The sequence below is a fragment of the Vulpes vulpes genome, chromosome 15 (assembly GCF_048418805.1).
Source record: "Vulpes vulpes isolate BD-2025 chromosome 15, VulVul3, whole genome shotgun sequence".
NCBI lineage: Eukaryota > Metazoa > Chordata > Mammalia > Carnivora > Canidae > Vulpes > Vulpes vulpes.
In genome coordinates, this window is record NC_132794.1 from 93,269,546 (window position 1) to 93,296,338 (window position 26,793).

General features: G+C 51.7%; 1 protein-coding gene across 2 annotated transcripts in view; it reads left to right on the top strand.

Moving 5' to 3' along the window:
- NEURL1 (neuralized E3 ubiquitin protein ligase 1) overlaps window positions 1-26,793 on the top strand; it is a 79,901-nt gene that overhangs the window by 32,102 nt on the left and 21,006 nt on the right. Inside the window, exon 1 of one of the 2 annotated variants that reach the window (XM_072739903.1) lies at window positions 14,225-14,413. The exons of the other annotated variant lie outside the window; for it this stretch is intronic. Coding sequence (XP_072596004.1) covers window positions 14,380-14,413 — 34 coding nt within the window. The 5' untranslated portion in view covers window positions 14,225-14,379. Of the gene's footprint in view, window positions 1-14,224; window positions 14,414-26,793 lie in introns of those variants that run through there. 2 annotated transcript variants of the gene reach the window in all.

Here is a 26,793-nt window from a genome sequence, read left to right on the forward strand (position 1 = left end):
TTCTAATAGATGTGTAGTGGTATCTCTCCAGGGCTTTAATTGGCATTTCCCTAAAGATGAATAATTTTGAAAACTTTTTTCATGTGTTTATTTGCCAGTCTGTAGATCCTCTTTGGTGAAGAGCCTGCTGAAACTTTTCCCCAATTTTATTGAAATATAATTGACACATAACATTGTATATGTTAAAGTGTACAATGTGTTGATTTGATACATTTATATATTGTAAAATGATTACCACCCTAGCATTAGTTATCACCGCCATCCCATCATATAATTATTATTTCTTTTTTTGTGGTTAGGACATTTAATATTTACTTTCTTAGTAATATTCAAGTATATAACACAGTATTATCAACTATAAGCATCATGCTGTACATTAGATCCCTAAACTTGTTAATCTTATAAATGGAAACTTGTATTTTTTGACCAATGTCTCCTCATTTCCTCACCCCTCCATCACCTGGTAATCACCACTCTACTCTCGGTTTCTTTGAGTTTGACTATTTTAGGTTCCACATATATGTAATATCATACAAATACTGCATTTTTTTCCTGTCCAATTTGTTTCATTTAGCATAATGCTCACAAGGTTCATCCAACTTTCCACAAAAAGCAAAGGTTTCTTCTTTCTCATTGGTCCATTATTTCTTATTGGATTGTGTTTTTTTCTTTCTTCTTATTTTTGAGTTTTGAGACTTCTTTATATAGTTTGGATTTGTCTATTAGGTATTTTGCAGTCATTTTGTCCCAGTCTTTGATTTGTCTTTTCATTCTCTTTAAAGAGACTTTTGATACTTTTAATGTAATATTTAAATATATTACATAGTTTCCTGGCATACTCAGCCTGTTATAAACAGGTTCAGGAGAATATATCTCTCATATGGAGCATAGAGTTCAGCTGGAGGGAGCAGAAGGGTATGTAGGGACACTAGGAAAGACCCACACCCATTTTATTTTATTTTATTTTATTTTTGAAGATTTTATTTATTTATTCATGAGAGACATAGAGAGAGAGAGAGAGAGAGAGAGAGAGAGAGGCAGAGACACAGGCAGAGAGAGAAGCAGGCTCCACGCAGGGAGCCCTATGTGGGACTCGATCCTGGAACCCCGGGATCACACCCTGAGCCGAAGACAGATGCTCAACCGCTGAGCCACCCAGGCGTCCCCCCACACCCATTTAAATGAGTCTTTGTGCTCTGGGCATTGCTCGTAATGTTATTCAGAGGGAATGGAGCTCATCATTATGGCTGAGGACCCTGTTTTTATTTGAGATGGTGATGTGTCCAATGAAAAGACTACATCTCCCAGCTTCCCATGCAGCATGGGGTTAGCCATGTGAATACATTCTGGCCAATGAATTTGAATTGTTGGGCTTTGACTAAGGTTCCTTTAAAGAGGGGCAGATAGCTGGTGTAGGTCCTTTGATTTTGGTTTTCCATACTCCTCCTGCTTCCTGCTTGGAATTTGGACAAGGTGGCTGGAACTTCAGCAGCTACTCTAGATCATGAAGCAAACTTAAAGTGTCGTGTGCAGTAGTGAGGTAGAAAGCTAAGAGAGGTTTAGATCCCTCATGGCTACAGAATTGATATACTAGCCTTGGACTATGTACTTACAGACTTCTTCTATGTGAGAGAAAACACCTTTGGTGTTTAAAAATCCATGTTATTTCTGGTTTTTGTGACTAGCAACCAAATGCAATTTCTAAAGGAATTTGGTTATTATGGCAGTGAGTCAAGGAGAAATCAGTTCTTCTGCACATATATTTATGTCATTGAAATCACACTGTTAGAATATTTTTTATTCCTGCCTTTTCTACTTTTCATACTTACCTTTATCAGTACTGCTGTTTCCTCCATCATTATAACCATCTTCACCTCTGTCACCCTCCTCTTCATATTGTTGTGTGAATAATAATAATTTTCATTATTGTAACAGTCTTTGAGAGGATTCACTTCTTGTTGATGGTGGGTTGTTTGTATGTGAAATGTATTTCTCTTGGTAAATATTTCATGGAGGGGTAAAGGAAGGGGGAAGCTTTGATATTGAGGAGCATCTGTGGAAATGGGTGGAGTTAGGATTCAGATGTAGGGCAGCTTCAGTGTTCATTGGTCATGGGCCATACCAACCATTTCTGCCCTGCAGATAGACAGTATTGTCCCCCACGTTGAAACTCTCCAGGAATGTAAGTGAAACAATAGGGATGAATTTCAGTCTTCTGCCAGGATTGGCCTGTGGGGCAGGTCAAAGTTAGTGGTGCCTGTAAAGAAAGGCTGGGGAAATTAAACTTGATGGTGTAAGAAATAAGAAACAAGTGAAGGTTCTTGAGTAGGGAAGTAGCATGATTTGTATGGGAAGGGGTATGAATGGGGTGGAGGGTGGAGGGGTCTCAAAGTTGGGAGGCTTTCATGGTGGGGTCCAGGCATGAAGTGGTAAAGATCAAGTGTTAAGCAGATCATGTATTAAACAGTTAAGCAGAGACCAGGAGTGGATTAAACATTCAAAACTTATTTTAAAAATTATCAGAGGAAAATACCTGTGTGAAGAGAAATAGAGAAGAAGTAGGGAGAGTCTGGGTGAGTCATCAGACCTCAATCCAAGTGTGACACTCAGTGAAGCATAGGGGTAAGGAAGAAAGTTTGATGGAAGTATTTTAGACTGCAGTCAGTCCTAAGGAAAGTTCTTCAAGACCCTTGTGGAGTCCTCAAGCCCAAGCCACAATCACTGGTCAGCGGAGTGACATATCTCCCAGGAATGAGCCTGCCTTAATATCCCTACTCCACTCAGTCATTAGCTGGGAACAGTTGGGGGGAAGCCTGGCCATGGAGCAAGGACTGGGATGGATTTCAGAGTTCCAGAGCTGAGTTCCTCAGTCAGCTGTCTTCCTGTGGTGGGAGATCTAAGAGGGGATGACAGGGGTGAGGGATGAGGAAGGTGCTGTGTCTTGGGGCTGTCATTGCAAATAGCAATGCTGACCTGGACTGGCTTCAAAAATGAGGAGCCATACTATCTCAGATCACAGCAAGTCCAGCGGTGGGTGGATTTCAGGGTTGATGGTCAAGGATGTAGTCAAGGATGAGGTACTTGCCATCTCTGTGCTCTGCCATCCTTGGGTTGCCTTCCTTCTGGACTAACAGTGACATGACCACGGCAGTCCCAGGAATCACAACTAGACACAACAATATTTAGAGGAAGAAACGACCTCTCTCTTATGTTTCTTTGTGTGGAGCAAGGAAATCTTTCTCAGAGGGATTTGTCAGGTTTTCCACTAAGCTTCATTGGCCAAAAGTGGACCACATGGCGAAGGGAATGGAACCATTGTGATTGGTTAATTCCAGCAGATTGCAACCGTGGCTGTACATTAGAACCACCTAGGGAGCTTTTAGAAACACCCATGCCTGGACCTGTCTTCAGAACTTCTATATCAGTTGGCCTGGAGTGGGAACTGGGCATCTGATAACTTCCTTAGGTGATGCTAACATGCAGCCAGGATGGAGAACCACTGTCAATGGGAGTAGAATGGATGCTGGGGAAGCAACGACCATGTCCCTTACAGTCTCTTACTGCTTTTGTGTGTCTTGTGCAAGTCACAACCTCTTTGGGCCTTAGTTTCCTCATGTGTAAAATGGGTGCTGGCAGTGGCCCCCTCTCACCATTACTGGGGAGACTGAATGAGCTCATGGATGCTCGTAGACTTTGCAAACTGTAAGTCACTGACACCTGAAGAGTGGTTGCTCATCATCCTCCTTCAGTTTGGAGGGAAAATTTAGCTTCTGTGCTGCCAGGAGCAGGGTAGTGGTTTCTCCTAAGCACAGCTTCCTGCCATTAAAATAAAAAATGAAAGAGGAGGGAAAAAAGACAGACCAGGAAGCCAGAGGCAATTGCAGTGGGCTTTTTTCTTCTTGGAAGGCGTGGGTTTGAATGTGCTGCTATAAATGGTTCATGCAAACGAGTTGGAGGGGCCCGTCGGATCCTGAATCCAGGAGCAAGCAGCGAGCAGCGAGCAGCGGGGAGACAGCCAGGCCCATGGCTTCAAGCATCTCTTCCTGTAGCCCAGCAAGTGGGTGGCTGGGGGCTGGTGGATGCTCCCCTGCTGCCTCCAGGGAAGATGGTCAGATAAGGCTCTGGCTCCTTAGTGTTCCAGGACACACCTGGCTACTTGGCTTCTTGGCTGCTTCTGTCTGAGTGAGCCCTGCCTGGTGCCGCCCATAGTGCTGAGGGAGCATGGAGGGCCACCCATGGGGCTGTGAGGTCACGGTCCTGGCAGGCTCTTTCCCTCGGGCACCACTGTGTCCACAGGGGCCCTGGGACATCGTGGCTGGAACGGTGACCTCTCAGCTGCTGTCGGGAGCTTGGATAAGGGGGGGCACCAAGTAAAGACCACCCACCAGCAGCCCTGGTCTCTCTACCTCCCTCCTCCTCTTCCTCTCCTTCTTTTCTTTCTTCCTTCATAAAATATACTTTGAGTGCTACCCAGGGCCTGCCCTGTTAGGTGCTAGGGATCTGGAGCTAAAAAGTCTGTCCTAGGCTTTCTCCCAATCTGGGAGGGAGACCTTTCCACCACTGCAGGGCAGGGGCTACACAGAGCGCTGGACATGTCTTGGAGAAGGAAGGTCCCATCTGCCCTGGGGTGTTAGGATGATCTCAGGGGCAAGGGCCCTCCAAGCTGAGAGATGAAGGTGAGGTAGGAGTTTGAGTATCTAGTGTGGTGAGGGCCATTCCAGGGAGAGGAACAGTCTTCAGAAAGTCATGGACATGTGAGGTACAGCCATGTTCTAGTATATATGTGGTTCTTGTACATGGAGTGTAGGTGCTTGGTTAGGGGGTGCGGGGGATGTCATAGGAGGTGAGGCCAGACACGTGGGTACATGGGCTGGGGCCAGTTCACAGAGGACCTTGAATGTTCCCAAAGGAGGGTCAAGTTGATCTACTTTGGGCTCTCAGCTGGGCAGTGACCCAGCTGGATTAGTCAGGCAGAAAGGTCAGTCTGGCAGCCCTGAGGAAGGGCTATGTGAAGAATTGTCCAGATGAGGATGATGCTGGTGGCCTGAACTTTGGGAGGAGCCAGAGGATGGATTATAGAAGGACACAGTGCCTGCTCACTCAGATGGAGGAATCCAGGATGACACCAGACTTTTGGCCTGGCTAGTAGAAACCAGGCCACAGAACCTTGGGGATGTACCCATGTTGGGTGGGGTCAGGAAGAGGACTGAGAACCAGTGGCACCCAGCCGAGAGCATCCTGGCCCATCCTTGGCTCTCCACGGACCTTGGTAGCAAGTGGCAGAGAGGGAGGGGCTGCTGCACACAGCGTGGGAATTCCTAACTCTTTTCCCCCCAGTGATTCCCCTCCCATAGTTCTGATGCAGGGAAATCCTGGTTCAGAGCTAAAGATGCCTGTATCAGTGCCTCTGTTTTACAGATGTGAAAACTGTGGCCCAGAGAGGGGATTGACTTACCCAAGGTCACAGAACAAATCATGGTGGTGGCATCAGGACTAGTAAAAATAGACCCCCCACAAAGACTAATGTAGTCACCTCCCTTCTTTGGCCCTGAGAACAAAGAGCCCCCCTCTGGGCAAGAGCAGTGGGTTTGGCTAAGCTGGGTAGAAGGTGTGAGGGCCGGGCATTATTTTAGAGAAGGCAGGGTGCCAGTGGGGAGGGAGAGATCCCTGCTCCCATTTGCCTGGCGTTGAACCCAACACAGGAGCTGCATTTACCCACCTTCTGAAGCCCTTACCCCCGTGAGGAGGGAGGAACCTCTACAGGCATTAAAAGGGGCCACTCTCACTGGGTCTTCCCAAATCCGAGCAGGCCTCTGCAGATCTTCCCAAGCCTTGTGAAGTTTTACCACAGGCCACAGGATCTGCTTAGAACCTAGGAGCCTGACTCCCAGGGATGCTGGAGAGGGCACCCTGTGCATTGCTGGGGTCTCTGGTGGCCTGCCTGACCCTGGGCTCCAGCAGCTGGAGGGAGGGAGGGATGGAAAGAGGGAAGGAGGGAAGAAGTCACCCTGAAGCAGGGCAGCATTTTGAGGGAGGAGCCTGAGATTCTTTACTAGAGAAAGAGGAAAGGAAGATGGGAGCAAATGGTGGTTGATGGTTGTGCAAATTGGGAGATGGGGCAGCTGCAGGGAGGAGAGTGGGGTTTCTGTCATTGCCTTCACTTCATGGTCATTTCTGCCCTTGTTGGACTATTCTTTAGGCAGGACTACAGTCCCCACAGCTGCCTTTGGTCTAGCAACCCCTGAGCTCTGGCTCCAGAGGGAAGGGCTGCCAGATTGAGCCAGCCACATGCTCATGGTCCGCAGACCTTTAGGGACTCAGAGCCCCTGTCTGGGGAGCTTCTTGATGATCTGACGAGAGGCTATCTGGGGCTGGGATCAGGGACTCACTCTGGGCCGAGGGCTGCAGGTGCAGCGGCAAGGAATCAAATTCCTTCATAGGCTCCGTGGGCTTGAAAGCCACCAGCCTCTCTGCGAGGCCCTGAATAGACTTCAGCACTCACAGGTTCCTCTGTGCCTGGGGGTGTTGCCCTCCACCTTGCAGCTAGCGTGGCCAGTGTCTGCCCAGTTTTATAGGAGGAACAGGTGCTGGGACCCCTGCTAAAGCAGTTAAGGTTCTTTAGGGGAGCCAGGTTGGAGATCACAGTGGACAGTCTCCCCCCAGCTAGGCCTGAGGGGATGAAGGAGCTCTGAGGGGCAGAGGCCCCTGGGCAGCTGGAAAAGTACTTCTGGTAAAGGTCTCTCTCTTGGGCTGGGATTCTGAGACCTTGGGCCTCACCTGCCCTCAGACAGCCCCTGGGACTCAGCTCATTCTCTCTGCTCTGCTGAATGGCTTCCTAGAGACCAGCCTCACCCCTGCACCCTGATCTGGCCTGGGCCCTTCGTGGTCACCAGACCGGTCCTCCCTGAGGCTGTACCCATTAGTGTTTGCTTGGCGGATATCCACTGGCCACCCTTGAGGGAGGTGCACCATGCGTGCCTACAAGTGCAGGCCAGCTGACCTGAGGGCAAGTGCCCCCTCTACCATTTCCCACCCTGTGGCCCAGTTTCTCCTCTGTAGGGTGCGTGCTCCTCTGCCTCCCACGCTGTTCTGAGTATAGTACGTGTGTGAACTCACTGCCCCCCACCCTGAGCCCTGTGACGAAGGCACTAGTATCAGCAACCCCATTTTCAGAAGAGGAAATAAAGACCTAGTAGGTGTTAGAACCAGGATTTGAACCTTGGCAGAATGACTCCAGAGCCTGCTCTTAACCATGGCTTAGTGTGAAGCCACCTAGTGTAGACACATACTCTTCAGTGGTGGCAGTGAGTCACGTTCAGCATGGTCGGATCATTGGGATCTGACTGCCGGTGGCCATGGTGGGAGTGCCCTAGTCCGAGGGCCTGGCCCCTGGAGGTCCTGCACCAGCATACTCTCCTACTTCTAGTCCCCAGTGTGTGAACCTGTCGGCGTGGGTGGTCTCAGCAGTGGGTGGTGGGCAGGAGGTAGGGGGCAGGGGGCAGGGCCAGGGCACAGAAGTAGGGGTGGGGACTAAGCCAGCTGGTCCTGGGCTCTGCTATTCCTTAGTAAGCTGGACCTGGGAGGGGCAGGAAGCAGAGGAGAGCCTGAGAACAGGCTCCTTAGAGGCAGGAGGGTGGGCTGCAGGAGGCCCGGGGGCCCTCCCAGACTGGGGGTGGCTTCAGTGGTTGGGGGCTAGGTTCCAGAAGGGGTGGGCACCATGGGTTCTGGCTGAGTCATGGGGTCTAAAGGGATACGTGTGTGTGTGGGGGGGGTTGGGGGAGGGTGGTCTCTGCCTGCAGAGGAAGGATTTAACCTCCTGCTATCAGCTGCCAGCTTTTCTCATAATCCGGACAGGCCCGGCAGGATCAGGCGGGTGTGTGTACGCGTCTCCAGTGGATGAAGCTCATGTCTTGCCCCAGCACATGTGTCCTGTCTCCCACGTCACCTTGGGTCTCATCTCTGTCTCACCTCCCCCATAAATGTCCTCTGCACTTGCTCTGCACTTCCTCACCCTCCTCAGCGAGGTGATAATTGAGGGAGCACCTTACGAATTCAGGCCCTGGCAATTTATCACTTGCAATCACTGGGACAAGGACTGGCTTCAAGTTTAAAATTCATTCTACCCCTGAGCGAAAACAGAGCACTAACTAAGGGACGATGTTGAATCTGCTTACTTAGAAGAACCTACGGTACTCAGCACTCTGAGATGGCATTTTCATTTCAGGCCTGCGCGCAGTCAGGCATTTTAAGCACTGGTGACGGTGCCAGGTGCCAGGGTGCTAGGGTGCCAGTGAGCAGCGCTGAGGAAGTGGTGCTAACATGATGGTGAAGGTGGTCCTATCTATTAAGGCAGGCCTCCCTTTCTTTTCCTTGGTGCGACATTTATGCTTCACGCTGTACTTGTATCCTGCCTCCGACATCTCTCCCGTCTGAGGCTAGGCAGCAACCTTAGCCCCTCTGTGTACCACCTGAAATCCTGAGCTCTCTGGATCTCTGAACAACACATCGACAGCAGTAGTTGCTTATTGAGCCAAGCTCGGGGCCTCGAAGAAGCTCGGTAGCTTGCCCAGTCATGTGGTGGCAGAGCTTGCCTGTCTCAGCTCCTGAGAGCGGCACAAGGGTGGGCTGGGCCCATCCATCCATCCACCCTCCCTGGCCGGTGACATAAATCTTATCATAGGCAAATGTTTGCTTCCTAGTGGGGGCTCTATGGGCGTGGGCTCTGTCTGGCACACTCTGTCCTGGGGTTTGAAACCTGGTTTCTTCCTTGTTCTGCCCTTTCTGCCTGGCATGGATGGTGACCCCTCCGTCTGGTCCAGGCTGTCCAGGCTGGCCCTGGGAGGCAGGTGTAGGTGTGTTTCTGTCTTGGAGGGTCTGAGAAAGGGCTGCTTGGCGCTGGGCCCAGGGTCTGGGAGGGGCGGCCAACTCCAGGCTGTTTTCTCAGATTCTCTTTCAGTTTCCGCCCCCGCCTCTGCACCTGTTGTGTTCCCATCATACTGGGCGGCTGGCAGCTGTCACTGCTGGGGCACCTGTCCCAGCCCCAGAGGACGTCCTATGGACTCCCTGGCTCTGGTTTCTCTGCAGCACATGGCTTATGCTCTTGTTGTTCCTGTGTGTTTTTATCCTCATCTCCACGCACATCGCTCTCTCTTGTACTCTCATCCTGATTCTGGGCATAGGAGGAAGCTTTAGGGTGGGGCTCGCTGCTCCCCATTCTCCAGTGCCAGGCCAAGGCTAATAGGGTAGGGAGGATGGTCCTGGTAGGTTGGACTTAAGCCTCAAATGCCAGGTGACTCATCAGCTCAATCAAATTATCTCCTGTTCTTGACGAAAAAGATGCTATAGCAACCAGGGACTGCCTCCCAGCTCCTCCCCAGCAGGGCTGCTTCCCCTTCCTGACCTCTGCATCTATGACTGCCCTCTGCCACCACCTCATAAGGAGAACTTACCCCTCCTCCTTGTCCAGTCTTATCTTCCAAGCCTTTGGATTCCCTGACCCCGTAAGTCATGTTAAGTAACAGAAGAAATTAAAGCTGAGTTGAAGTCCTCGTTATTCTCTACCCACTATGTGACCATTGGAAAATCTACAGCTTACTAGGTGTCATTTGCTACACTTGTGCAATGGGCACATTACTGGTTGGCCTTCCTGAAGGCTGGACCCAGAGCTTTCTTGAGTCTCCTTTCCTTCAGAGATCTTAATGTGATGGTTTCTATTGTCTGGTGAACTTGTTCCATGTTTTGTTCTGCATTTGCTAGGTCTGCACTAGATTAAATTCTGAGAGGACAGGTTCAGCTAGGAAAGTGGGTGCTAGGCCTTGAGGGACATGAGGTGGACGAGGAAGGACGAGGAAGGACATGAGGTGGACGAGGAAGGACGAGGAAGGACATGAGGTGGACGAGGAAGGACGAGGTGAGAGGTGAGCAGGGGAGCCCACCATGGAGACCAAGATGGTGCCCAAGAGGGAAGAGAAGCAGGCAGAAAGGAATCAGAGGACAGGGAGACGGCAGGGAGAGGAGGGTCGTGGGAGCTGAGTGGGTTCAGAGAGCCAAGGGGGTGGAGGCTCCCTAGCCAGAGAGCAGATGCAACAGGGGGCTAGCCAGAAAGGGAGGGGGCTCTTTCTGACCCTGCCACACCAAATCGCTCCCCGAGGGTACATTCAGCCCTCCCTTCTGCCGTGGGCTCCAAGGCTTGCAGCCCCCATGCAGATCATGGACAGGTCTACTTTCTGCGAGATTTCTAGGATGGTACCTGGCACACAGTAGGTGTTCAACAAATGGTAGCATTTATAGCCTCTGCTGTAGATTTGCCTCTACCTTCCTCATTCCCGTTCCCATCCTTTTCATCTCTTCATGTTCCGTTTCACATCCTTTCTGGCCAGAGAACAGAACACTGAAATAATTCAGTCAGAGCCAAAGGAACTCCATTCCTTGATCCCAGCATGGCTTCTGCTTGGCTTCTGAAGGGAGCCAGTTGGGTCTTGCTCACCAGTGGGTCTATGGTGGGTACTCTGGGAATGCTTGAAGAGTGGCTGAATGCTGTAGGTCAGTGGTTCTTTCACCCATTTAGAAATAGAATTTTTCGGTCAAATGAAATTTTATATGATGCCTCCATTAATGAAACAGAAGGATACAGTGCTGGCTGCTGCTTCATCTGTGGAGGCCTGGACACCACTCTTGGGTGGCAGTAGGGGGACCCTCAGACCCAGGATGCTGGCACTTTCTATTTAAATTAGGCAAGTGGATTGTAGGAAACAGGACCCAGGTGTGCCGAGAAATCCCTTCAGACAGTGGTGCTATGAAGGCCTGGGGCAGGGGGCACCCAAGCACCTCCCAGACCACTGGGGGTGGCCACCGCCCACCGGCAGGACTCCTGCTTTGCTGAGCTTTCATTCTGTCCCCATGCCTGCTTGTTACTGACCCCCAGTCCTGCTTCTGGAAAATGACACGAATTCAGTTCTACCTGCGAGATCTTCCCTGAGCACTTGCTCTGTGCAAGCACCGTGCTAGGCCCTAGGGAAGTGAGGGCAAGTCAGGTCCAGTCTCGACCATGCTCACGCTGCTGCTTTGTTCCCTGGCACCTTTCCTTCTTCCAGCATCCAGCATACCAGATGACAGAATGACCTTTTAGGAATGCAGGTCTGGTCTTGTTGCCCCTTTGCCGAACCCTCTCAGAGGTTCCCGACTGCTCTCAGAAGAAAGGCCAGATTCTTCACCCTGCTCGTCAGGGCCTTTCTGGGGTGTCCTTTGACTACCTTGGCTTTGCCACTGGAAAATTTCCTCTGGCTTCTACTGCTGTCCCTGCTCCAGGTGCACTGACCCTGCTGCTTGAGTGTGTGGGGCTTCTTCTGGCCACTGGTCCTTTGTATATGTTGTATTCATTCCCTGGATCTTTCTCTCTTCAAAGCTACCTCTATGGCACATGGACACACCTACTTATCCTTCACCTTTCCTTTTCAAGAAAGCCTGCCCTGAGCCCCCCTAAGGACCATGCTCCTTTCTTTCAGCACACTTTTCTAGTATTGTGATTATATGTTCCTTAGTGAGATTACTTGATAAATAGGTTTCCCTCTGGACTGTAAGTTCTTGAAAGCCAGGACCTGTCTATTGTTGATCACCCTTGCATCTCCAACTTAGTTTCTGACATAGTAGGTGCTCATAAATGTTAGTCAGGTTGGATTTTTGAGATACACCCAGGGCAGGCAGACAAGGCTACAGCTAGGCATGGCCATCTCTGGGAAGGCAGAGGAAGATGAGGGGTTGGGAGAGGCACGGCTTGGGCTCAGAGGAAAGACAAGCCCCAGGAAGGGGGACTCACCCTCCACCCAGGGTCTCAAGGAGGCTTCCCTGAAGAGGTTCCCAGTGCTCAGGGAGTGGGAAGACTCGGGGGTTAGTGGGGAAGGGCCCAGGCAGGTGGATTTTAGAAGGCAGGCAGGATGAGGGGGGTTGATTCTCCTGCTGCAAGAACAGCCTCCAGATCAGCCTCTTTTTGCTTTGGTTTTCTCATCTGTAAAATGGGCATAAATATGCACCTTATCCTTTAGGGTTGTCATGAGGATTGTTAAGTTAATGTGTGTAACATGCTTAGAGCTGCCTGGCACACAATCAGCCTTGCGTTTGCTATTATGATGATTATTTATCCCACAAAAGGAGTTTGGGTTATTTCCCCTCTGTTAGACTCTGACTTAGCTTCCTCCCTAGAGGAACTGCGTGTGTGTGCCATGGAGCGTGTGGGCACGTGCACATGGGGCCATGCATAGCCATGAGCAAGATGTGCTGTAGAAAGAGACAGCCTAGGGGATCCCTGGGTGGCTCAGCGGTTTAGTGCCTGCCTTTGGCCCAGGGTGTGATCCTGGAGTCCCAGGATGGAGTCCCGCGTCGGGCTCCCGGCATGGAGCCTGCTTCTCCCTCCTCCTGTGTCTCTGCCTCTCTCTCTCTCTCTCTCTCTCTCTCTTTCTCTATGTCTGTCATAAATAAATAAATAAATCTTAAAAAAAAAAAAGAAAGAAAGAGACAGCCTAGTGTGGATTGGGTGTCACCACTTATTCCATGGAGAAGACTCAGGCATGTCTCTGGTCCAGGAGGAGGATTAGCCTGCTGGGTTTGTGGACACTTTCACCCAGGGCCTGCCTTGCCTGCTGGCTGATGACCCCAGGCCAGGCCTGAGTGCCCCACCCCCAGACCTACTCAGGGCAGGCAACAGCAAGGTGTTGGGGTGAAGGCTCAGAGCCCAGCACAGCCCTTCATAGCGCCCAGGCCTCTGAGTCTCATGTGATTCAGGGCAGTCCCTGCCTTTCTCGTGGCGCTTTCCCCAGCCCCTCCGCCCACTGGCCTTCCCTCCCCACCCAGATCTTTCCCTAGAAACGCAGATCTCTGACCCTGAGGAGAGCCTGCACAGGGTGATGACCCGTGAGATTATCTCACAGACCCAGAGTAGAGTCCTGGCTTGCCTCTGACCTGGTGAATCACCTCAGGCAATTTCCTTAGTCTTTCAGAGCCTCAACTTACTTTTCTATAAAACAGACCTAACATTAGCCTCTGCCACCTGGAATACAGATGAGAGAACGCACGCGGTGCCAGACACACTGGGAGTGCTCGCTGCTCAGCGACACTCTTCTGGTGATACCTGGGGCTCCCAGCAGTGGCTGCCTGGGGCTCGAGGGACCTGCCTTCCCCTCGCCCTCTGCCCTCTCTATCTGCACCTTTTCTGCTCCCCTGAGTGTGGGGCGCCAGGTTTTGCGCTCAAGATTTCTCTAGAGCCTGGGCCGTAAGGGTGTGAGTGTGTTGAGTATGTACATTGCGAGGTGCGTGGGTATCGGTGTGAGTGTGTGCTGGGCAGCAGGTGGCTACGTGCACATAATGGTGAAAGCTTATAAGAGCCTGCATTGTGCACGTACATGTGACTCGGTGCAAACAGGCGGTGAGGTCATACTGGTGTGCGCTTTTATGTGTTATGATGAAAGGGGCCGAGTGGTGGGGGTAAAAGATCGGATCCCTGGTTTGCTTCCCAGCCCTGCCTCTTTCTAGGTTGGCGACTTCTCCTTTTCTCATCTGTAAGGAGAGAACAATGTACTTATTGATAACAATAATACTGACCTCTTCATTCAGCCAGTGAGGACTGAAGGAGTTAACACTCCGGAAGCATTTGCAGTAGAGCCTGGAGGAACAGAGAAGCCATGTTAGCCGTTTGCTATTAAGCTCCACTGGTCAGAGTGTAAGCCTCTTGAGGATCGGACAGTGTGTGTTTTGCTCACCATGGTGTCCCCATTGTCTTGGTCTGATGTGGCATGGAGTAGGTGCCTAATGGCTTGTGGATGGCTGTAAGCCTGGACGAATGGTGAGGTGGCGTGCGCGCGTGGTGTGTGATGGGGAATGAGCATACGTGTGCATGTGCATGTGTGTGAGTGTGTGAGTGTGTGTGTGTGTGTGTGTGTGTGTGTGAGTGCGCGCGTCTGCTCTGCTGGGGCATCTCCAGTGCTTTCTGGAGCTCGGCTATTTCAGGAAGCCTCCAGTCTCCTCCTCCTTATGTAAATAAACATGACAGATCCCATTGCCTGTACCAGTGCGGGGAGGTGGGGGAGGCTCTGGGAGTGGGTGGGAGCCGGAGGCGGCGAGCGGGGCCAGAGGGGTGTGCTTGCGTGTGCGCGAGTGCGCGTGTGTGCGCGTGTGTGTGCGCGTGTGTGTGGCGGGCCTCGCGGGTGGGCAGCCGTGTGTGCGGGAGGGAGTTCGTGGGGACGCGGGAGGGGCGGGCTCAGCCCTGCCATGCCGGCTGCCGGCCGCGGGGGAGGAGGAGGGGCCGGGGGAGGGGAGCTGGCGGCTAGGGTGGCTCGGTGACGAGGCCAGCCGGCCAAACGAAGGTGGCCGTGCTGCCCGCTGCCCGCGATGGGGGGACAGATCACCCGGAGCACCCTCCACGGTAAGGCCCCAGCTGATGCCAGGCGGTCTGCCCGGTCCCAGCCTGGGGACCACCTGGGGAGGCTGGGGCCCCGGGGGCATGATCATCCCCTGCCTCTTTACTCCTTGGTGGGCCCTGGGGCCATGGGAGGGGGTGCCTTTGGGTGGTTGGCCCTGGGGTGGAGGAAAGCAAGGGAACCTGGGGAAAGCAGGAAGAGGTGGGCTTTCCCTGGTAGCCGGCAGAGGTCAGGCAGCTAAGTCTCCCCACAAAGTCTCGTTGTCCTCTTACCTTCCCCGGGTGCTGACCAGCCCCCAGCATGGGATGTGAGGTCCCGGGCGTCCGTATCCCCCTCTCCTAGAACTGAGGTAAACCTTAGTTAGACAGCTGGGGGGACCTGTTTGTCAGTCCCGGGATGCAGGCCATGGAGGTGAGCCCCGTGTTTCGTGATGGAGGTGTGGAGAGATGTGTGGGTGCATGCGGGTGTGTGTGCCTGTGTTCACAGGGGTGCATTAGAGGTGTCTGTGGGTGTGTACCTGTGTCTGCTTGTGCCTCAACCTACAGATGTGCAAGTGACAGCCCCCCACATAGCCTGACTTCAGTTCTCAAAACGTGGGCTCTGTTGGGGAGGCTGGTGAACTTTTGACCCCTGGTGTTTATGTCCACGGCCAGACAGACTGACAGGCAGGCAGGTGAAGGGGTGGAAGGGAGGAGCACGAATTGGCTCCCTTCACGCAAGCAGAGCTTCTGCTTGCCCGGGCTCCTGTCCCCTGGATCTGCCTGGCTCAGGCGCTGTGGTCTTGGGAGTAACATGGCCGATGTGGCACGAGACCCAGAAGGGAAAGACTTCCCAGGGACTTGTTTTGTCATCACTGGGTCCAGGGAGCTGGGGCTTCTGTACAAAACTGGCTGGTGCCAGAGCAGTGTGGGCTGACCTTGGGCAGTCCCTGTCCCCTGCTCCCCTCCTCAGACAGGGCATGAGGAGATGGGGCAGCCTCCATCTGCCTAGTCCAGTGGGCACTAAGGAACCTCGCCCAGGAAGGAGGGAGGGTGGTGGCTGGCGCGATCGGGAAGCTGTGGCTGGGACTGGTGACCAGGTGGCTTGTCCCTTCCAGGCTCTGGACTTTGAGAGAGTAATTTCTAATTAAAAAAGAAAAAGGCAGGAAAGGAGACATGGGAAAAGCAAATCATTGGCTTTCCTAAAAGGAAATAAATTTTGTCCTGGGCCTGGAGGGCTAAGTGACAGATGGAAGGTCCTGGAAGACATATAATCCGGTGCCGGCCAGTGGCCTGGGCCTTGGCCCGAGACTCGGACTAGGCTGACCTGGGCCCGACCCTTTGTGTCTGTGGGGCGGGGGCTCCTCTCAGGGCTCATTGGCCCCAGCAGGGCCTGTTGGCAGAAGGTCTGGAGCAGACTGGCATTTTCCGCTGGGATCAGACTTGGGTAAGCTTGTGGCCTGGGAAGGACAGAGAGGCCCTCAGAGCAGGCCCGGGATGCAGCACGTTATCCTCCAGCTGCCCTGGAGCACCGGCTTCAGAGGGGAGTGAGGACCCCGAGATCACCCAAGACAGCACATGGGCTGCAAGGGCTCATGCTCGGGAGTCCACAGACACGTGGTATAGTGAGGGCAAGTGTCTCCCTGAGCCTTGATTTTCTCATCTGATAATGGGGCTGGTAGTAGTGCCTTCCTCCTAGGATTATTGTGAGGATTACTTGGGAGGATGTGACTAAGGACTGAACATGGGAGAACCACAAGGGCTTGGAAAAAAACATTTTGAGGCCAGGGTCATATTCCTTCCCTTTCTCCCTGGGACAGGAGGATACTTGAGGTGTGCCGAGAGCTCTAGGAGCTGGCATCCAGACTGGGAGGACATTGGCCAGTGCTAATCAAATGCCTCGTCTGCTTTTTGACCTCCTTCCCTCCCCTGCCCTAGCTGGGACTACCCTCCTTGGGCTGGGCCTCCCACCAAGCTGGCCCTGACCCCTGCCTCAACTTACCATCAGCATGAGTGGGGGAGGGGAAATGGGGATGTGGCTTGTGGAGAGGATGTCCTTGCCTGTGTCACATAGTCCCTCAGCTGGAATCTCCGTGTGCATGTCCCCACATGTCCTGCCCGCATCCACGGCTGCTTATGCCCACACCCGTGCACTGGCTGCCTCAGTACCTCAGTTTTACCTTTTTCCAGTGGGTGTTTTGGGGGAACTGGGAGATGCAAGGGTATGGTTCCTTCCTAGGGCACCCTCAGCCCACTGCCCAACCCCCTAAGAATAGTCACATAGTTCTTGATTGTATTATTACTGTAGGCCTTGGGATTTGAGTTTAGTGCAAACTGAAGGTTTTGGATTGCTGGGTGACAGACTGACCCCAGACTGCATGGGGGTTGTTTCTAGCAGTGTGTTTGTGGACATGTTTTGGCTGTGTTTCTGGTGTCTGCAGTGTATCTGCATTTGGGCCTGTGCATGTACCACGTGATGTGTACCTATCTGTCTCTGTCTGATATTTAAGGGATTTTGTGTTGTGCCTGTGTTTCCATGTGTGAGCAGCCACATTTGTGTTACTCTGTGCGTGGGACTTGTCCTTGTTACTCTGTAGATAGATGTCAGTGTTTCTGCATGAGGTGTGTGTGTGTGTGTGTGTGTGTGTGTGTGTTAGGGCAGGTGGTGAGGAGTCAGGCTCCTCTGGGACCAGCTTGGCAGGAGACCCATGGGAGAAATTAATTCCCATTTGGAAAATGGTTTCGGCAGTTACATGCTTGATGTCTTTCATCGGGCAGATATCCAGAGCTGCTCCCAGTCTTGAGGGCAGGATCGGGGGGTGTAGAGCGCAGAAGGAGGCAGCAGCCATACTGAGAGGCCTCCTGTCCCCTCCTTTTTCTTTACCTTCCTCCTTTACCTCTACGTGCTTCCCTGCTGGCAAGGGAAGGCCCAGTGCTGAGGGGTTGATGTGCAGTTGACCTGCATATATTCACCCCGATGTGTCACCCTTCAGCTTGGTCTCTGGACCCACAAACCCTGATGCAATGGCCCAGAAGGGGAAATGGTTGGCTGAGGTCATGGTGCTGGTGGCTCAGGTGGGAAGTCAGGCCTCACCCCTTGGAAATCATTTGGGCAGGTTCATGCACACGTGCAGCTGGCTCCCCACTTCTCCTCCTCAGGTTTCTTAATTCTTCAACAGGTGTCAGGGGAAAGGGCATCCCATGGCCTTATGAGACCTGGGATTAGCTCGGAGGGGGCTGCCTGGGTCCTGGCAGCAGCTCTGGAGGCTTAGGCCAAGGTGAGCTTACAGGTGCGATGGCTTAGCTTCATCCGTCTTATTCTCTTAACCCAGCTCTGTGCCTGGCACCCAGCAGGCACCCGGCGGATCCTTGATGGTTGGAGTAAAAGGGAAGAGTAAAGGGTACAGGCCCTGGGTGCCCAGACCGTGTGGCAATTAGATCTGCAGGTGGACCCAGGGGACAAGTGTGATGGAGCTGTCAGGGGTGGCTTTGGAGGCTGTGAGACTCGAGCTGGGTAGTGAAGCCAGGCAAGGCTAGAGAGGAAGGGGACAGTGGGGCAGGCATTTCTGATGAGAGTTTGGTAGGGACAGGTGACTTGGGGACCCTACTCTTCTGCCATCTTTCTGATGAGAGTTTGAATCCTGATCCCCTGGCTGTGTGACTTTGGGTCAGTTCCTTCATCTGAGTCTGAGTCTCAATGTCCTCTTCTGTACGTTGGGGATGGTAAGGTTTACTCTGAAGGATGGTAGAAAGGGTTAAGTAAATTCATAGGTGTTAAGTATAGTTGTGCATAGTAAGCACCCTGTAAATGGATGTGCTTCTATGAAGGCTTCCATGGAGGCTCTTCCAGACCTCCGTATGTTCATGAGTATGTGCACACACACATGCATGTGGCTGCCTCTAGGGACCAAGAGTATCTCTGCCTCTTCCAGCTAGGACAGAATGTTCCTAGATGCTGTGTCCACCATCAGGCGCACCCACTGGTTGTGTGTGTGCACATATGTACCCATGCATGCATGTGGATCTGTGTAAGGGAAGCTAAGGGTGTTGGTCTGTGTGGTAAATGGATTTATGTGACTGAGCCATGCTCCCCACTACCTTCTGCCCTGCAATCTCTCAGACCTGGCCTGGGGGTTTTGGGGAGGTGCTGGGAAGAGAGGGTCCCAGAGCTTAACCCAGAATAGTTATCATCTGGAATCCCTTTCTGGAATCTTGGGGAAGCATAGGGGAGGGGGAAGAGGAAGGCTAGTCCCCTCCCAGCAGTGAAGATATGGGGAGGCACAGCTGTATGCACATCTGGTTTTTGAAAATGTCAGATATTAGGATGTCACAGAGTGAGTGAGAGCCTGAGGCTCAGTGTGGAGATTAACTTGGCGATGAAGGTGCCAATTCTTGCCCATTCTCCACCATCCTCTTTCACCCAGCTTGTCATCATGGATTTCCTCAGTCTTCCAGGGAGCAGCAGAGCCTGCTGAATGCATAGCCATGGCTCTAGGGGAGATGATAGGCCTAATGTGGCCCCTAATCCTGAATCACAAAGTTGTATATACATGGGGGCTACAGAGGTCATGGAGAAACCAACTAGCATGGACTGGAGGATTCATGGAGTGGAGAGGGGACCTAGCATGCTGGCCAGCTAGGTGGAGTTCACTGAGGGTGGCTGTAAAGTTAGTTACCTGAATTTGGAACCCAGGTCTGCCACTCACCAGCTGTGTGACCTTGGGAAAGTTTTTATTACCTCTCGGAGCCTCTGTTTCTTTATCTATAAAGTGAGACTGATCTTGTATTGTTGCAAAGCACATCTGTTGTACAGCAAATAACTCCCAAAGTTAATGGTTTAAAACAACAAACATTTAATTATCTCAGTTTCTTTGGGTCAGGAATCTTGACGCAGTTTAGCTAGGTACCTCCAGCTGAATGTCTCTTGGGAGGTTTCAGTCAAGTTGTTGGCTGGGGCTGTGGTCTCATCTGAAGGCTTGTCTGGAGGGGGATCCATATCCAAGCTTACTCACGTGGTTATTGGCAGTCCTTGTTCCCTTGCCACACAGGCCTCTGCACAGGGTTACCTCACAACATGGTAGCTGTCTTCCCCCAGAGGCCAAAACCCAAAAGGGGCAAGAGAAAGTAACCAAGATGGAGGCTGAAGGCTTTTTTATAACCAGTCTTGGGGATGACATCCTATTAATTCCAATCCCATTACATCCCAATACTCAGCTGTATTCCATTCATTAGAAGCTAGCTGCTAGGTCTACTCCACATGCACAAGGGGCAAGGATTGCAAAAGGGGAAGACTTCCAGGAGGTAGAAGTGGGGATCACTGGGGCCATTTTGGAGGCTGCTTCCTTCAGACACCTAGATTGCAGGGACTGGGAGGGTGAGGTGAGGGGTGAGCTTGTATGTGAAGGGCATTTGCTGCAGTATTTGATACCAAAGAAAGAATCAACTCTCATGACCTTCATTTTTCTCCTTTTTCCATCGGGCAAATGAGGAGCTGTTGCAGGTTCTTGCTTAGGCATGTGATGTGGGTGGGATCTTGGTGCTAGGCAGTAAAGGAAGCTGTCCTTTTAGTCTGCTCCTTTCTCTGATTTCTCCACAGGACACCAGGAAGGGCAAGGCACAGAGTGGGTACTCCCTGGACACTTGCCAATTGGTCAGTGGCTTGAAGAATCAAACAGTGGCAGTTGGTTCAACAACTCATATGGAGTACCTGCTCTGTGCTCTGAGCTAGGCACTAGGGAAGGAGCAGTAAAGAAGATAAGAGTTTCTGCCCCCAGGGAGCTCAGGGTCCATCAGGGAGACAGACACAAATAACCCTGCGGCCTTTCCTCTCCAAAACACTGCTCCACAGAGCACAGAAAATGATCAGAGTGACTTTCTTCTCAAGCATTCTGGGCGTGGAAAAGACAGATCAGTGCACTGTGTACAGGGGGCAGCTCAGGGCATTTTCTTTTTTCTTTTTCTTTTTTTTTTTTTTAGCTTAGGGCATTTTCACTGTTCTTCCATTCTGTGGAGGAAGCAGACCTGAGAGCAGCTGCTTGGGTGCCAGCTGCTCTGTTAGGGGTGTGTGGGTGGAGTCCCTGAGTGTCCATAGCAGGGCCCTGAACCTGGCCTGGGCCAGAGACACTGCTGGGAGAAGGTGGGCTTTAAAATCAAGGTCTGAAGGATGAGTGAGAGAAAGACAGGTACATAGGTGAGAAGCACAGAGAGGTTCCCAGCAGGGAACCTGCTGGACCGAGCTTAGCAAGAGGCATCGGAGGGAGGTGGGCCCCTTGAAGGACCCCAAGGAAGTTCACATCTGTTCCATTGTCCTATCATCTCTCTCACTCCGGCCCTCTTCCCACCTGCTTTCCCACCCTTCAGACTGGCTCCCCAGTCTTTATCCCTGAGAGACAATGTTCAGTGCATGCGTACAAGTTGGTCTAAATCAGGACTACCCTGGCAATCCAGGATTAGGGTGTTTGGGATAAGATAAAAGTGGAGTGTCTGGCCTCCCACTGGGCTGAAAAGAGCTGGTCATTTCCTACAGTGGTGTTTATTGCTCTTATGAGAAAAAATAAGACCTTATATTTGGATCAGGTGTTCAAGTTTGCAAAATTCTTTCACATCTATTAACTCACTGGAGTACATAGAGTGGTGGGCAGGGCAGCTATGATGACCCTGTGTTTTGTAGAGAAAGAAATCAAAGTCCAGAGTGGTGAAGTGACTTGGCCAAAGTCACACAGCAAGTCTGTGCCATGGCCAGGGTTTGAACCCAGGGCCTCCTGACTCCAGGGCTCATGCCATTTGCCCACCCTCCCTGGCCCCCATTGTCCAGAAAGTGAGACGGGCCTCCTCCATAGGAGATGCAGGCAGCCATGCCAGCACTGGTGTTCAGGGCCACAGATTCAGAACAAGGCAGCCCTGAACACGGTGAAATTTGGTGTTGAGAGATGCTTGGGATTTGGAGAGGTGGAGGGTGGGGCAGGGAAAGAAGATATGTGGCTGAGAAGGGGAAATAGCTTGAGCAGAGGTGTGGAGATACGAGAACACAGATTGATGTCAGTAGCAATCATGATTATTACTGTTATATAATAAGTATTAATAAGTTAATCATTAATATAATTAATTGCTGTCATATGTAATACTTAAAATAACTATCATTATTATAGCAACCACTTACTGGGTTAGTTTTACATATATCATCTCATTTAACCCTGACAAGAATCCCATGAAGAAGGTCTGCCATGACCCCCATTTTACAGGTTAGAAGAGCGAGGCTCCAGAGGACTCACAGTTGGTGATAGAGCCCCTGGGTTTGGAGGCAGCAGGCCTGGGTTCAGATTGGGGCTCTTTACTCTGGCTGGGTGGCTTCACTTCTGAGGACCTGTGTCATAGCAGCACTGGGGGCAGAATAAAGACACTGCCGGTTAAGTCACATAGAGTTTGGTCACTGTCACTAATACTGCTCTCTTCTCGTCTCTCCTTGGCAGCTCAGCTCAGCCCAGCCTGGGCATCTGGGACTCTGCCAAGATGGTTCTGGGGCAGAGCTTAGCCGGGGCAGTGGGGAGGTCACTCTAGAGGCTGCACTGTGTCCCGGCATCTCCCCCTGGGACCCGACCAAGAGACAGGAATGTGGTCCAGAGCTAGCTGAGGGTCACCTGGAGGGCTGGCCAGGCTTGTGTCTGGCACCTCATAAATGCCCAGGAGGAATGGGCTCTGTGGGGGAATTTCCATTGTGTCAGCAGCAGCCTCGCCTGAGGGTGGGGGGAATGCCCCCACTGTGGCTCCTGAGAAGCTTGTAAACCTGTCACTAAAGGGGGCCTCCCTGAGAGCTCTGCTGGGAGCTAGATGATGAGACTGGGGCTTCACCCAGGACCACTGGGTGCTGGGTGAGTAGTATTCCAGCATCTTGAGGCCCTTCACTGTGACTGCTCCCCAAGCTGGGACCAACCAGAGCCTCCTTCATGCAGCCTGTCGTCATGTACTTGTGGGGGAAAATGGGCTCTAGTATTAGATGCTGAGTAGGGTAAAGGACCCCTCCAAGCAGCATTGGAAGATCAGGGTTCAAGTCCCAGCTCTGCCACTTAATTGCTGTGTGAGCTCAAGCAAGTTGGCTAACCAGTTTGAATCATAACTCATCTATAGAATGGAGACCTTAGGGGTCATAGTGTCTGTTGAAGTGCAGGGAGGGAGCCTTTTGGGATGGTGTAGGGAAGAAGCCTTTTCCCCAGCTGCCCCTCTGGCCCTTGAAATCAGAGCTGTGCTCAGGTTAATTCTCATTCTGCATTCTCTTCTTCCTCCCCCCAGGCCATAATGCCAGGTGAGGTGGAGGATGGAGATGGTGGGCAAGGACAGCAGAGGTGGGGAGGTGGCAAACACACTGGTGAGGACCACCATGTTGGATTCCTCCGAGGGCACCATTTCTCTCTTATAGTCTGTGTGAATGGCACCCCCTGGAGGCACGCAGGGAAGGCTTTTGTGGCTGTAAGTGATGGCCCTGGCCCTTGTTCAAAGAGAAGTGATGAGGCTGAGAGCAGGGAGGATGGGAGTGACAGAGCCCAGGGATGTTTATTTCTGAGGTGGGATTGGCCGGTTGGGTGTGGGGTGCTCAAAGACTCCACTGGGGCCTGTGAACCCTGGGGTGCTGTTGGGCCAGGGTCAGGAGTTCAGCTGGGGCCTGCCAAGTGGACCATGGTCACTTAGAGATATCCAGCAGGCCAGAGAAGGTTCTCACATCATCTCTACAGAGGTGGCTCGGTGGGCATTGATTACTCAGAGCTGATGGCAGACAGAAGGCCCAAGGATGGCCCAGGGACAGCCTTGGGAACCACACTGTGGGCAGGAGGAGTCAGGCATGGGATTTTGTAGGTCCAGGAGTCAGTGAAGGGGCATTGTAGCTGCCAAAATGCTCCCCTCAGTGAGGGGACCCACTTCAGAGGTGTGAGGCTAAGAGAGGCAGGCCCAACCAGACTTTGGGGTCTCCTGTTAAATGGTCCACTTCCTAGGCACTGCCTGCTGTGCGTTGATGAGGGCTGTGGTGGTCAAAGATTCCAGCCTCCCTTTCTTCCTTCTCAATGGAGACCTATTTTGTTAGTTGTTGTTGTGCTTTTGAGGTACTATTTGTAGACAATGAAACTTATCCTTTTTAAGTGTATAGTTTGGGGAGTTTTGACAAATGTGTAGGCTTGTGTGAGCACTGCCACAGTTAAGATATAGAACATTTCCATCACCCTAAAAACTGCCTTTGTGTCGTGTCTTCCTCTTCCCCAAACTCCAGTACCCACAGATCTTTCAAGCTCTATCATTTTGCCTGTTCCAGAATGTCCTACAAATGGAATCAGAGCGTAGGTAGCCTTTGAGGCTGGCTTCTTTCACTCAGTGTGGTTTTGAGGTTCCTCCTGGTTATGTGATAGTGCATTCATTGTCATCATGGAGTGAGATTCATTGTGTGCACACACTACCTTTTACATCCAGCCATGAATGAAGGCAATGTAGGAAACATGGTTTGTGTTTCTGTGTTTTGGTGGCATACGCATGTGTGTTATGAAAGCAGCGTGGTAGAATGCCGGGTATTGCCTAGTGTACTACTTGAAATGGTTTTGCATGGTCCACAGGTGAGCTTTTCTTCCCAAATTTTACCAGTTGCAAGTATATTTTAATGTGCATTTAAAACAGTGTATCCAGCACACCAAACCTATGCCTTCTTGGCTATTAATGCCTTATGGTCTTAATGATACTGGCCTTGCCGCTGGACCACCTGCGTTTGACTGCTAGAACCTCTCTGTGCCAGCCATGAGACCTTGGACAAGTCACTCAATCTCTCTGAGGCTCAGATTCTTCATCTTTAATATGGGTTCGTGATGTCCCTCCCTACCTATTGAAGTTTGCTGTGAGCATGAAACCGGTTAGTGTACTGAACTCCCTGTTCAGAGCCTGGCATGCAGCAGCATATGATGAATGGCTGCCATTATGATCAGATGTGGATGGCCCATGTGTGCTGGGCATGTGTCTAACGTGAGCTGTTGCATATATCCCAGGGGACATGAATATGTATGTGAGCGCAGTACGTGTGAAATGCATGATTCCCAGCCCAAGGGATATGGGGAAGGGATAAGTCTCTGTCCTGTAGGGCCTGGGGCCTGGATCACCTTCTTGTGCTCATGGTGGTAGGTGTGTGCTCATGAATGTGCCTTTTGGAGGCCACATGTCTGGGTATACATTGTGTCCCCAGGATCCAGGGTTTCCCTAACCTTCCTTCTCCACCTCTTTTGCTGTCAGCCAGGGTGACTGGGCATGTGCTACCCTTGCCCAACCAAAACCCTGTCCATAGAAAGGAGGGCCCAGGGGAATGATCCTCCCAAGGCCTGGGTCTCTGGCCTTGGGGTGTCTCCATTATATTTGCTCAGAGCTGGTGTTTTCTGGGTCTTTATGCAAGACCCTAGGACCACCAGGATGGGTGGGATGGAGAGGAAGCATTTTAAGAAGCTGTGGTCTTTGCATTTGGGTCATGGATTCCAAGTGGAGGCTGGGGGATAGTCCCACGAGAGAGGCTGTAATCCGCTGCTGGGCTCAGCAGGTTTAAAAAACTGCTTTATTGGGGTCTATTGACATACCCTCAACCACATATGTTTAGAGTGCACAACTGGATGAGTTTTTACATATGTATACACCCATGAAGTCATCACCACATCCAGATGGTGAACATATCCATCATCCCAAACATTACCTTGTGCCCCTCAGCTATCCTCCCCCTCCCCCGCCATCCCCAGGTGACCTCCGGTCTACTTGTTATCACTAGTCCTTAGTGTGCATTTCCTGATTTGGGACAGGGTGTAGGCAGTGGGAGCCTGGGTAGTAGGTGAAAGGAACAGAGGCCCTGCAGTTACTCCAGGGATTGTGTTTGCTTATTTTTTAAAAACTGGCTTATTTTACTCAGTGTGATTATTTTGAAATTCATCCATGCCACCACTCATATCAGGGGTTCATTGCTTGTTTAGTGATGAGTACTATTCCATCATATAGCCCTACCACAGTCTCTAATCCATTTACCCAGCAGCTAGTCAAGCTGTACCTGAGGCTGGTCTGATCCCATAGGACACCTCTCCCAGGCACGGTGCCTGTAGGTTAGCTGTGGCCACACTTTGTGCGTCACCTCACACATCCCATTCCCTCAAATGACCTCCCTTCTGTGCACAATCCAGGGACCACTCAGCCTCTTCCAACTGGGTCTCTCCTGAGCAATTCCAGCCTTCATTTCCTGGTGGCTTGAAAGGCCTTCAATCCTCTTCTGTGATTCCAGTCTTTTCTCCTTAGTGAGAGCCAGTGGAGCTCCTCCTTGTTCCAACCCCACATCCCACACGCAGGATGTCCAGCTGGCGTTGGACCGTGACACTGGCATCTGGGGGGCCCTTTGGGAAGAAGGAAGCAAAGATGCAAAGTGATGCAAAACAATGCAAACATGGCCTGGACCAAAGTCTGGGTCTTCCTAGCTCATGACATTCCTCTCTCATCACCCTTCCCTTCCCATCATCCTCTCCTCCCTGGAATACTCTCCTCCTCTTTAGGGAGTGGAAGACCTCTGACAGATCTGATGCGGACTGAGCATTCTGCGTTATTAAATCACTACCTTGGAGGAACCAAACTTTGAAGCATCCCAGAAGGCCTCTGTCTTGGTCTATGATTTTCTCCTTCCCCAATGCCGTCTTCCCCATCCTCCACGTCTCTCTTTCCTCAAGTTGATAACGTGGGCAGGGGCTGCCTTTCCTGGTGGACAGGACACAGATCTTGGGGAAGAAATGAACATCTCCCCTTCCTTGTCCCCAACGTATCAGTGCTACTGAAACATGTCTTAGAGCTCCAGTCACCCCTTGTGGTTGAGGAGGGAAGTGACTTCCCTAAGGTCACACAGCCAGTTAGTGACAGACGCAAGCCACCTGACACCTCATCCATGTTCTTTCCTCCCTCTGCCCTGTCTCATGGACACCAACCTCACGTGCTTGTAACATGCCTTCCCCTGGCCGTGCCCTGTCCTGTATTCTATCCCATTCTGGGGTATGTAGAGCTGTCTGCAGAAGAAAGCAGTGTGCTTCCCTGGATAGCGGTTCTTTTTTTTTTTTTTTTTAAGATTTTATTTATTTATTCATGAAAGACACACAGAGAGAGAGAGAGAGAGAAAGAGAGAGAGAGGCAGAGACACAGGCAGAGGGAGAAGCAGGCTCCATGCTGGGAGCCTGATGTGGGACTCGATCTCGAGACTTTAGGATCATGCCCTGAGCCAAAGGCAGGCACTAAACCACTGAGCCACCCAGGGATCCCCTGAATAGAGGTTCTTGATGCAGATCCGAGTTCCTCTAGGGAGCTTGGGTGCAGAGGCCCACCTGTGTGCAAGAATATGTTGTGGGCATGGGTGGCATAAAGCAGGAAGGTGG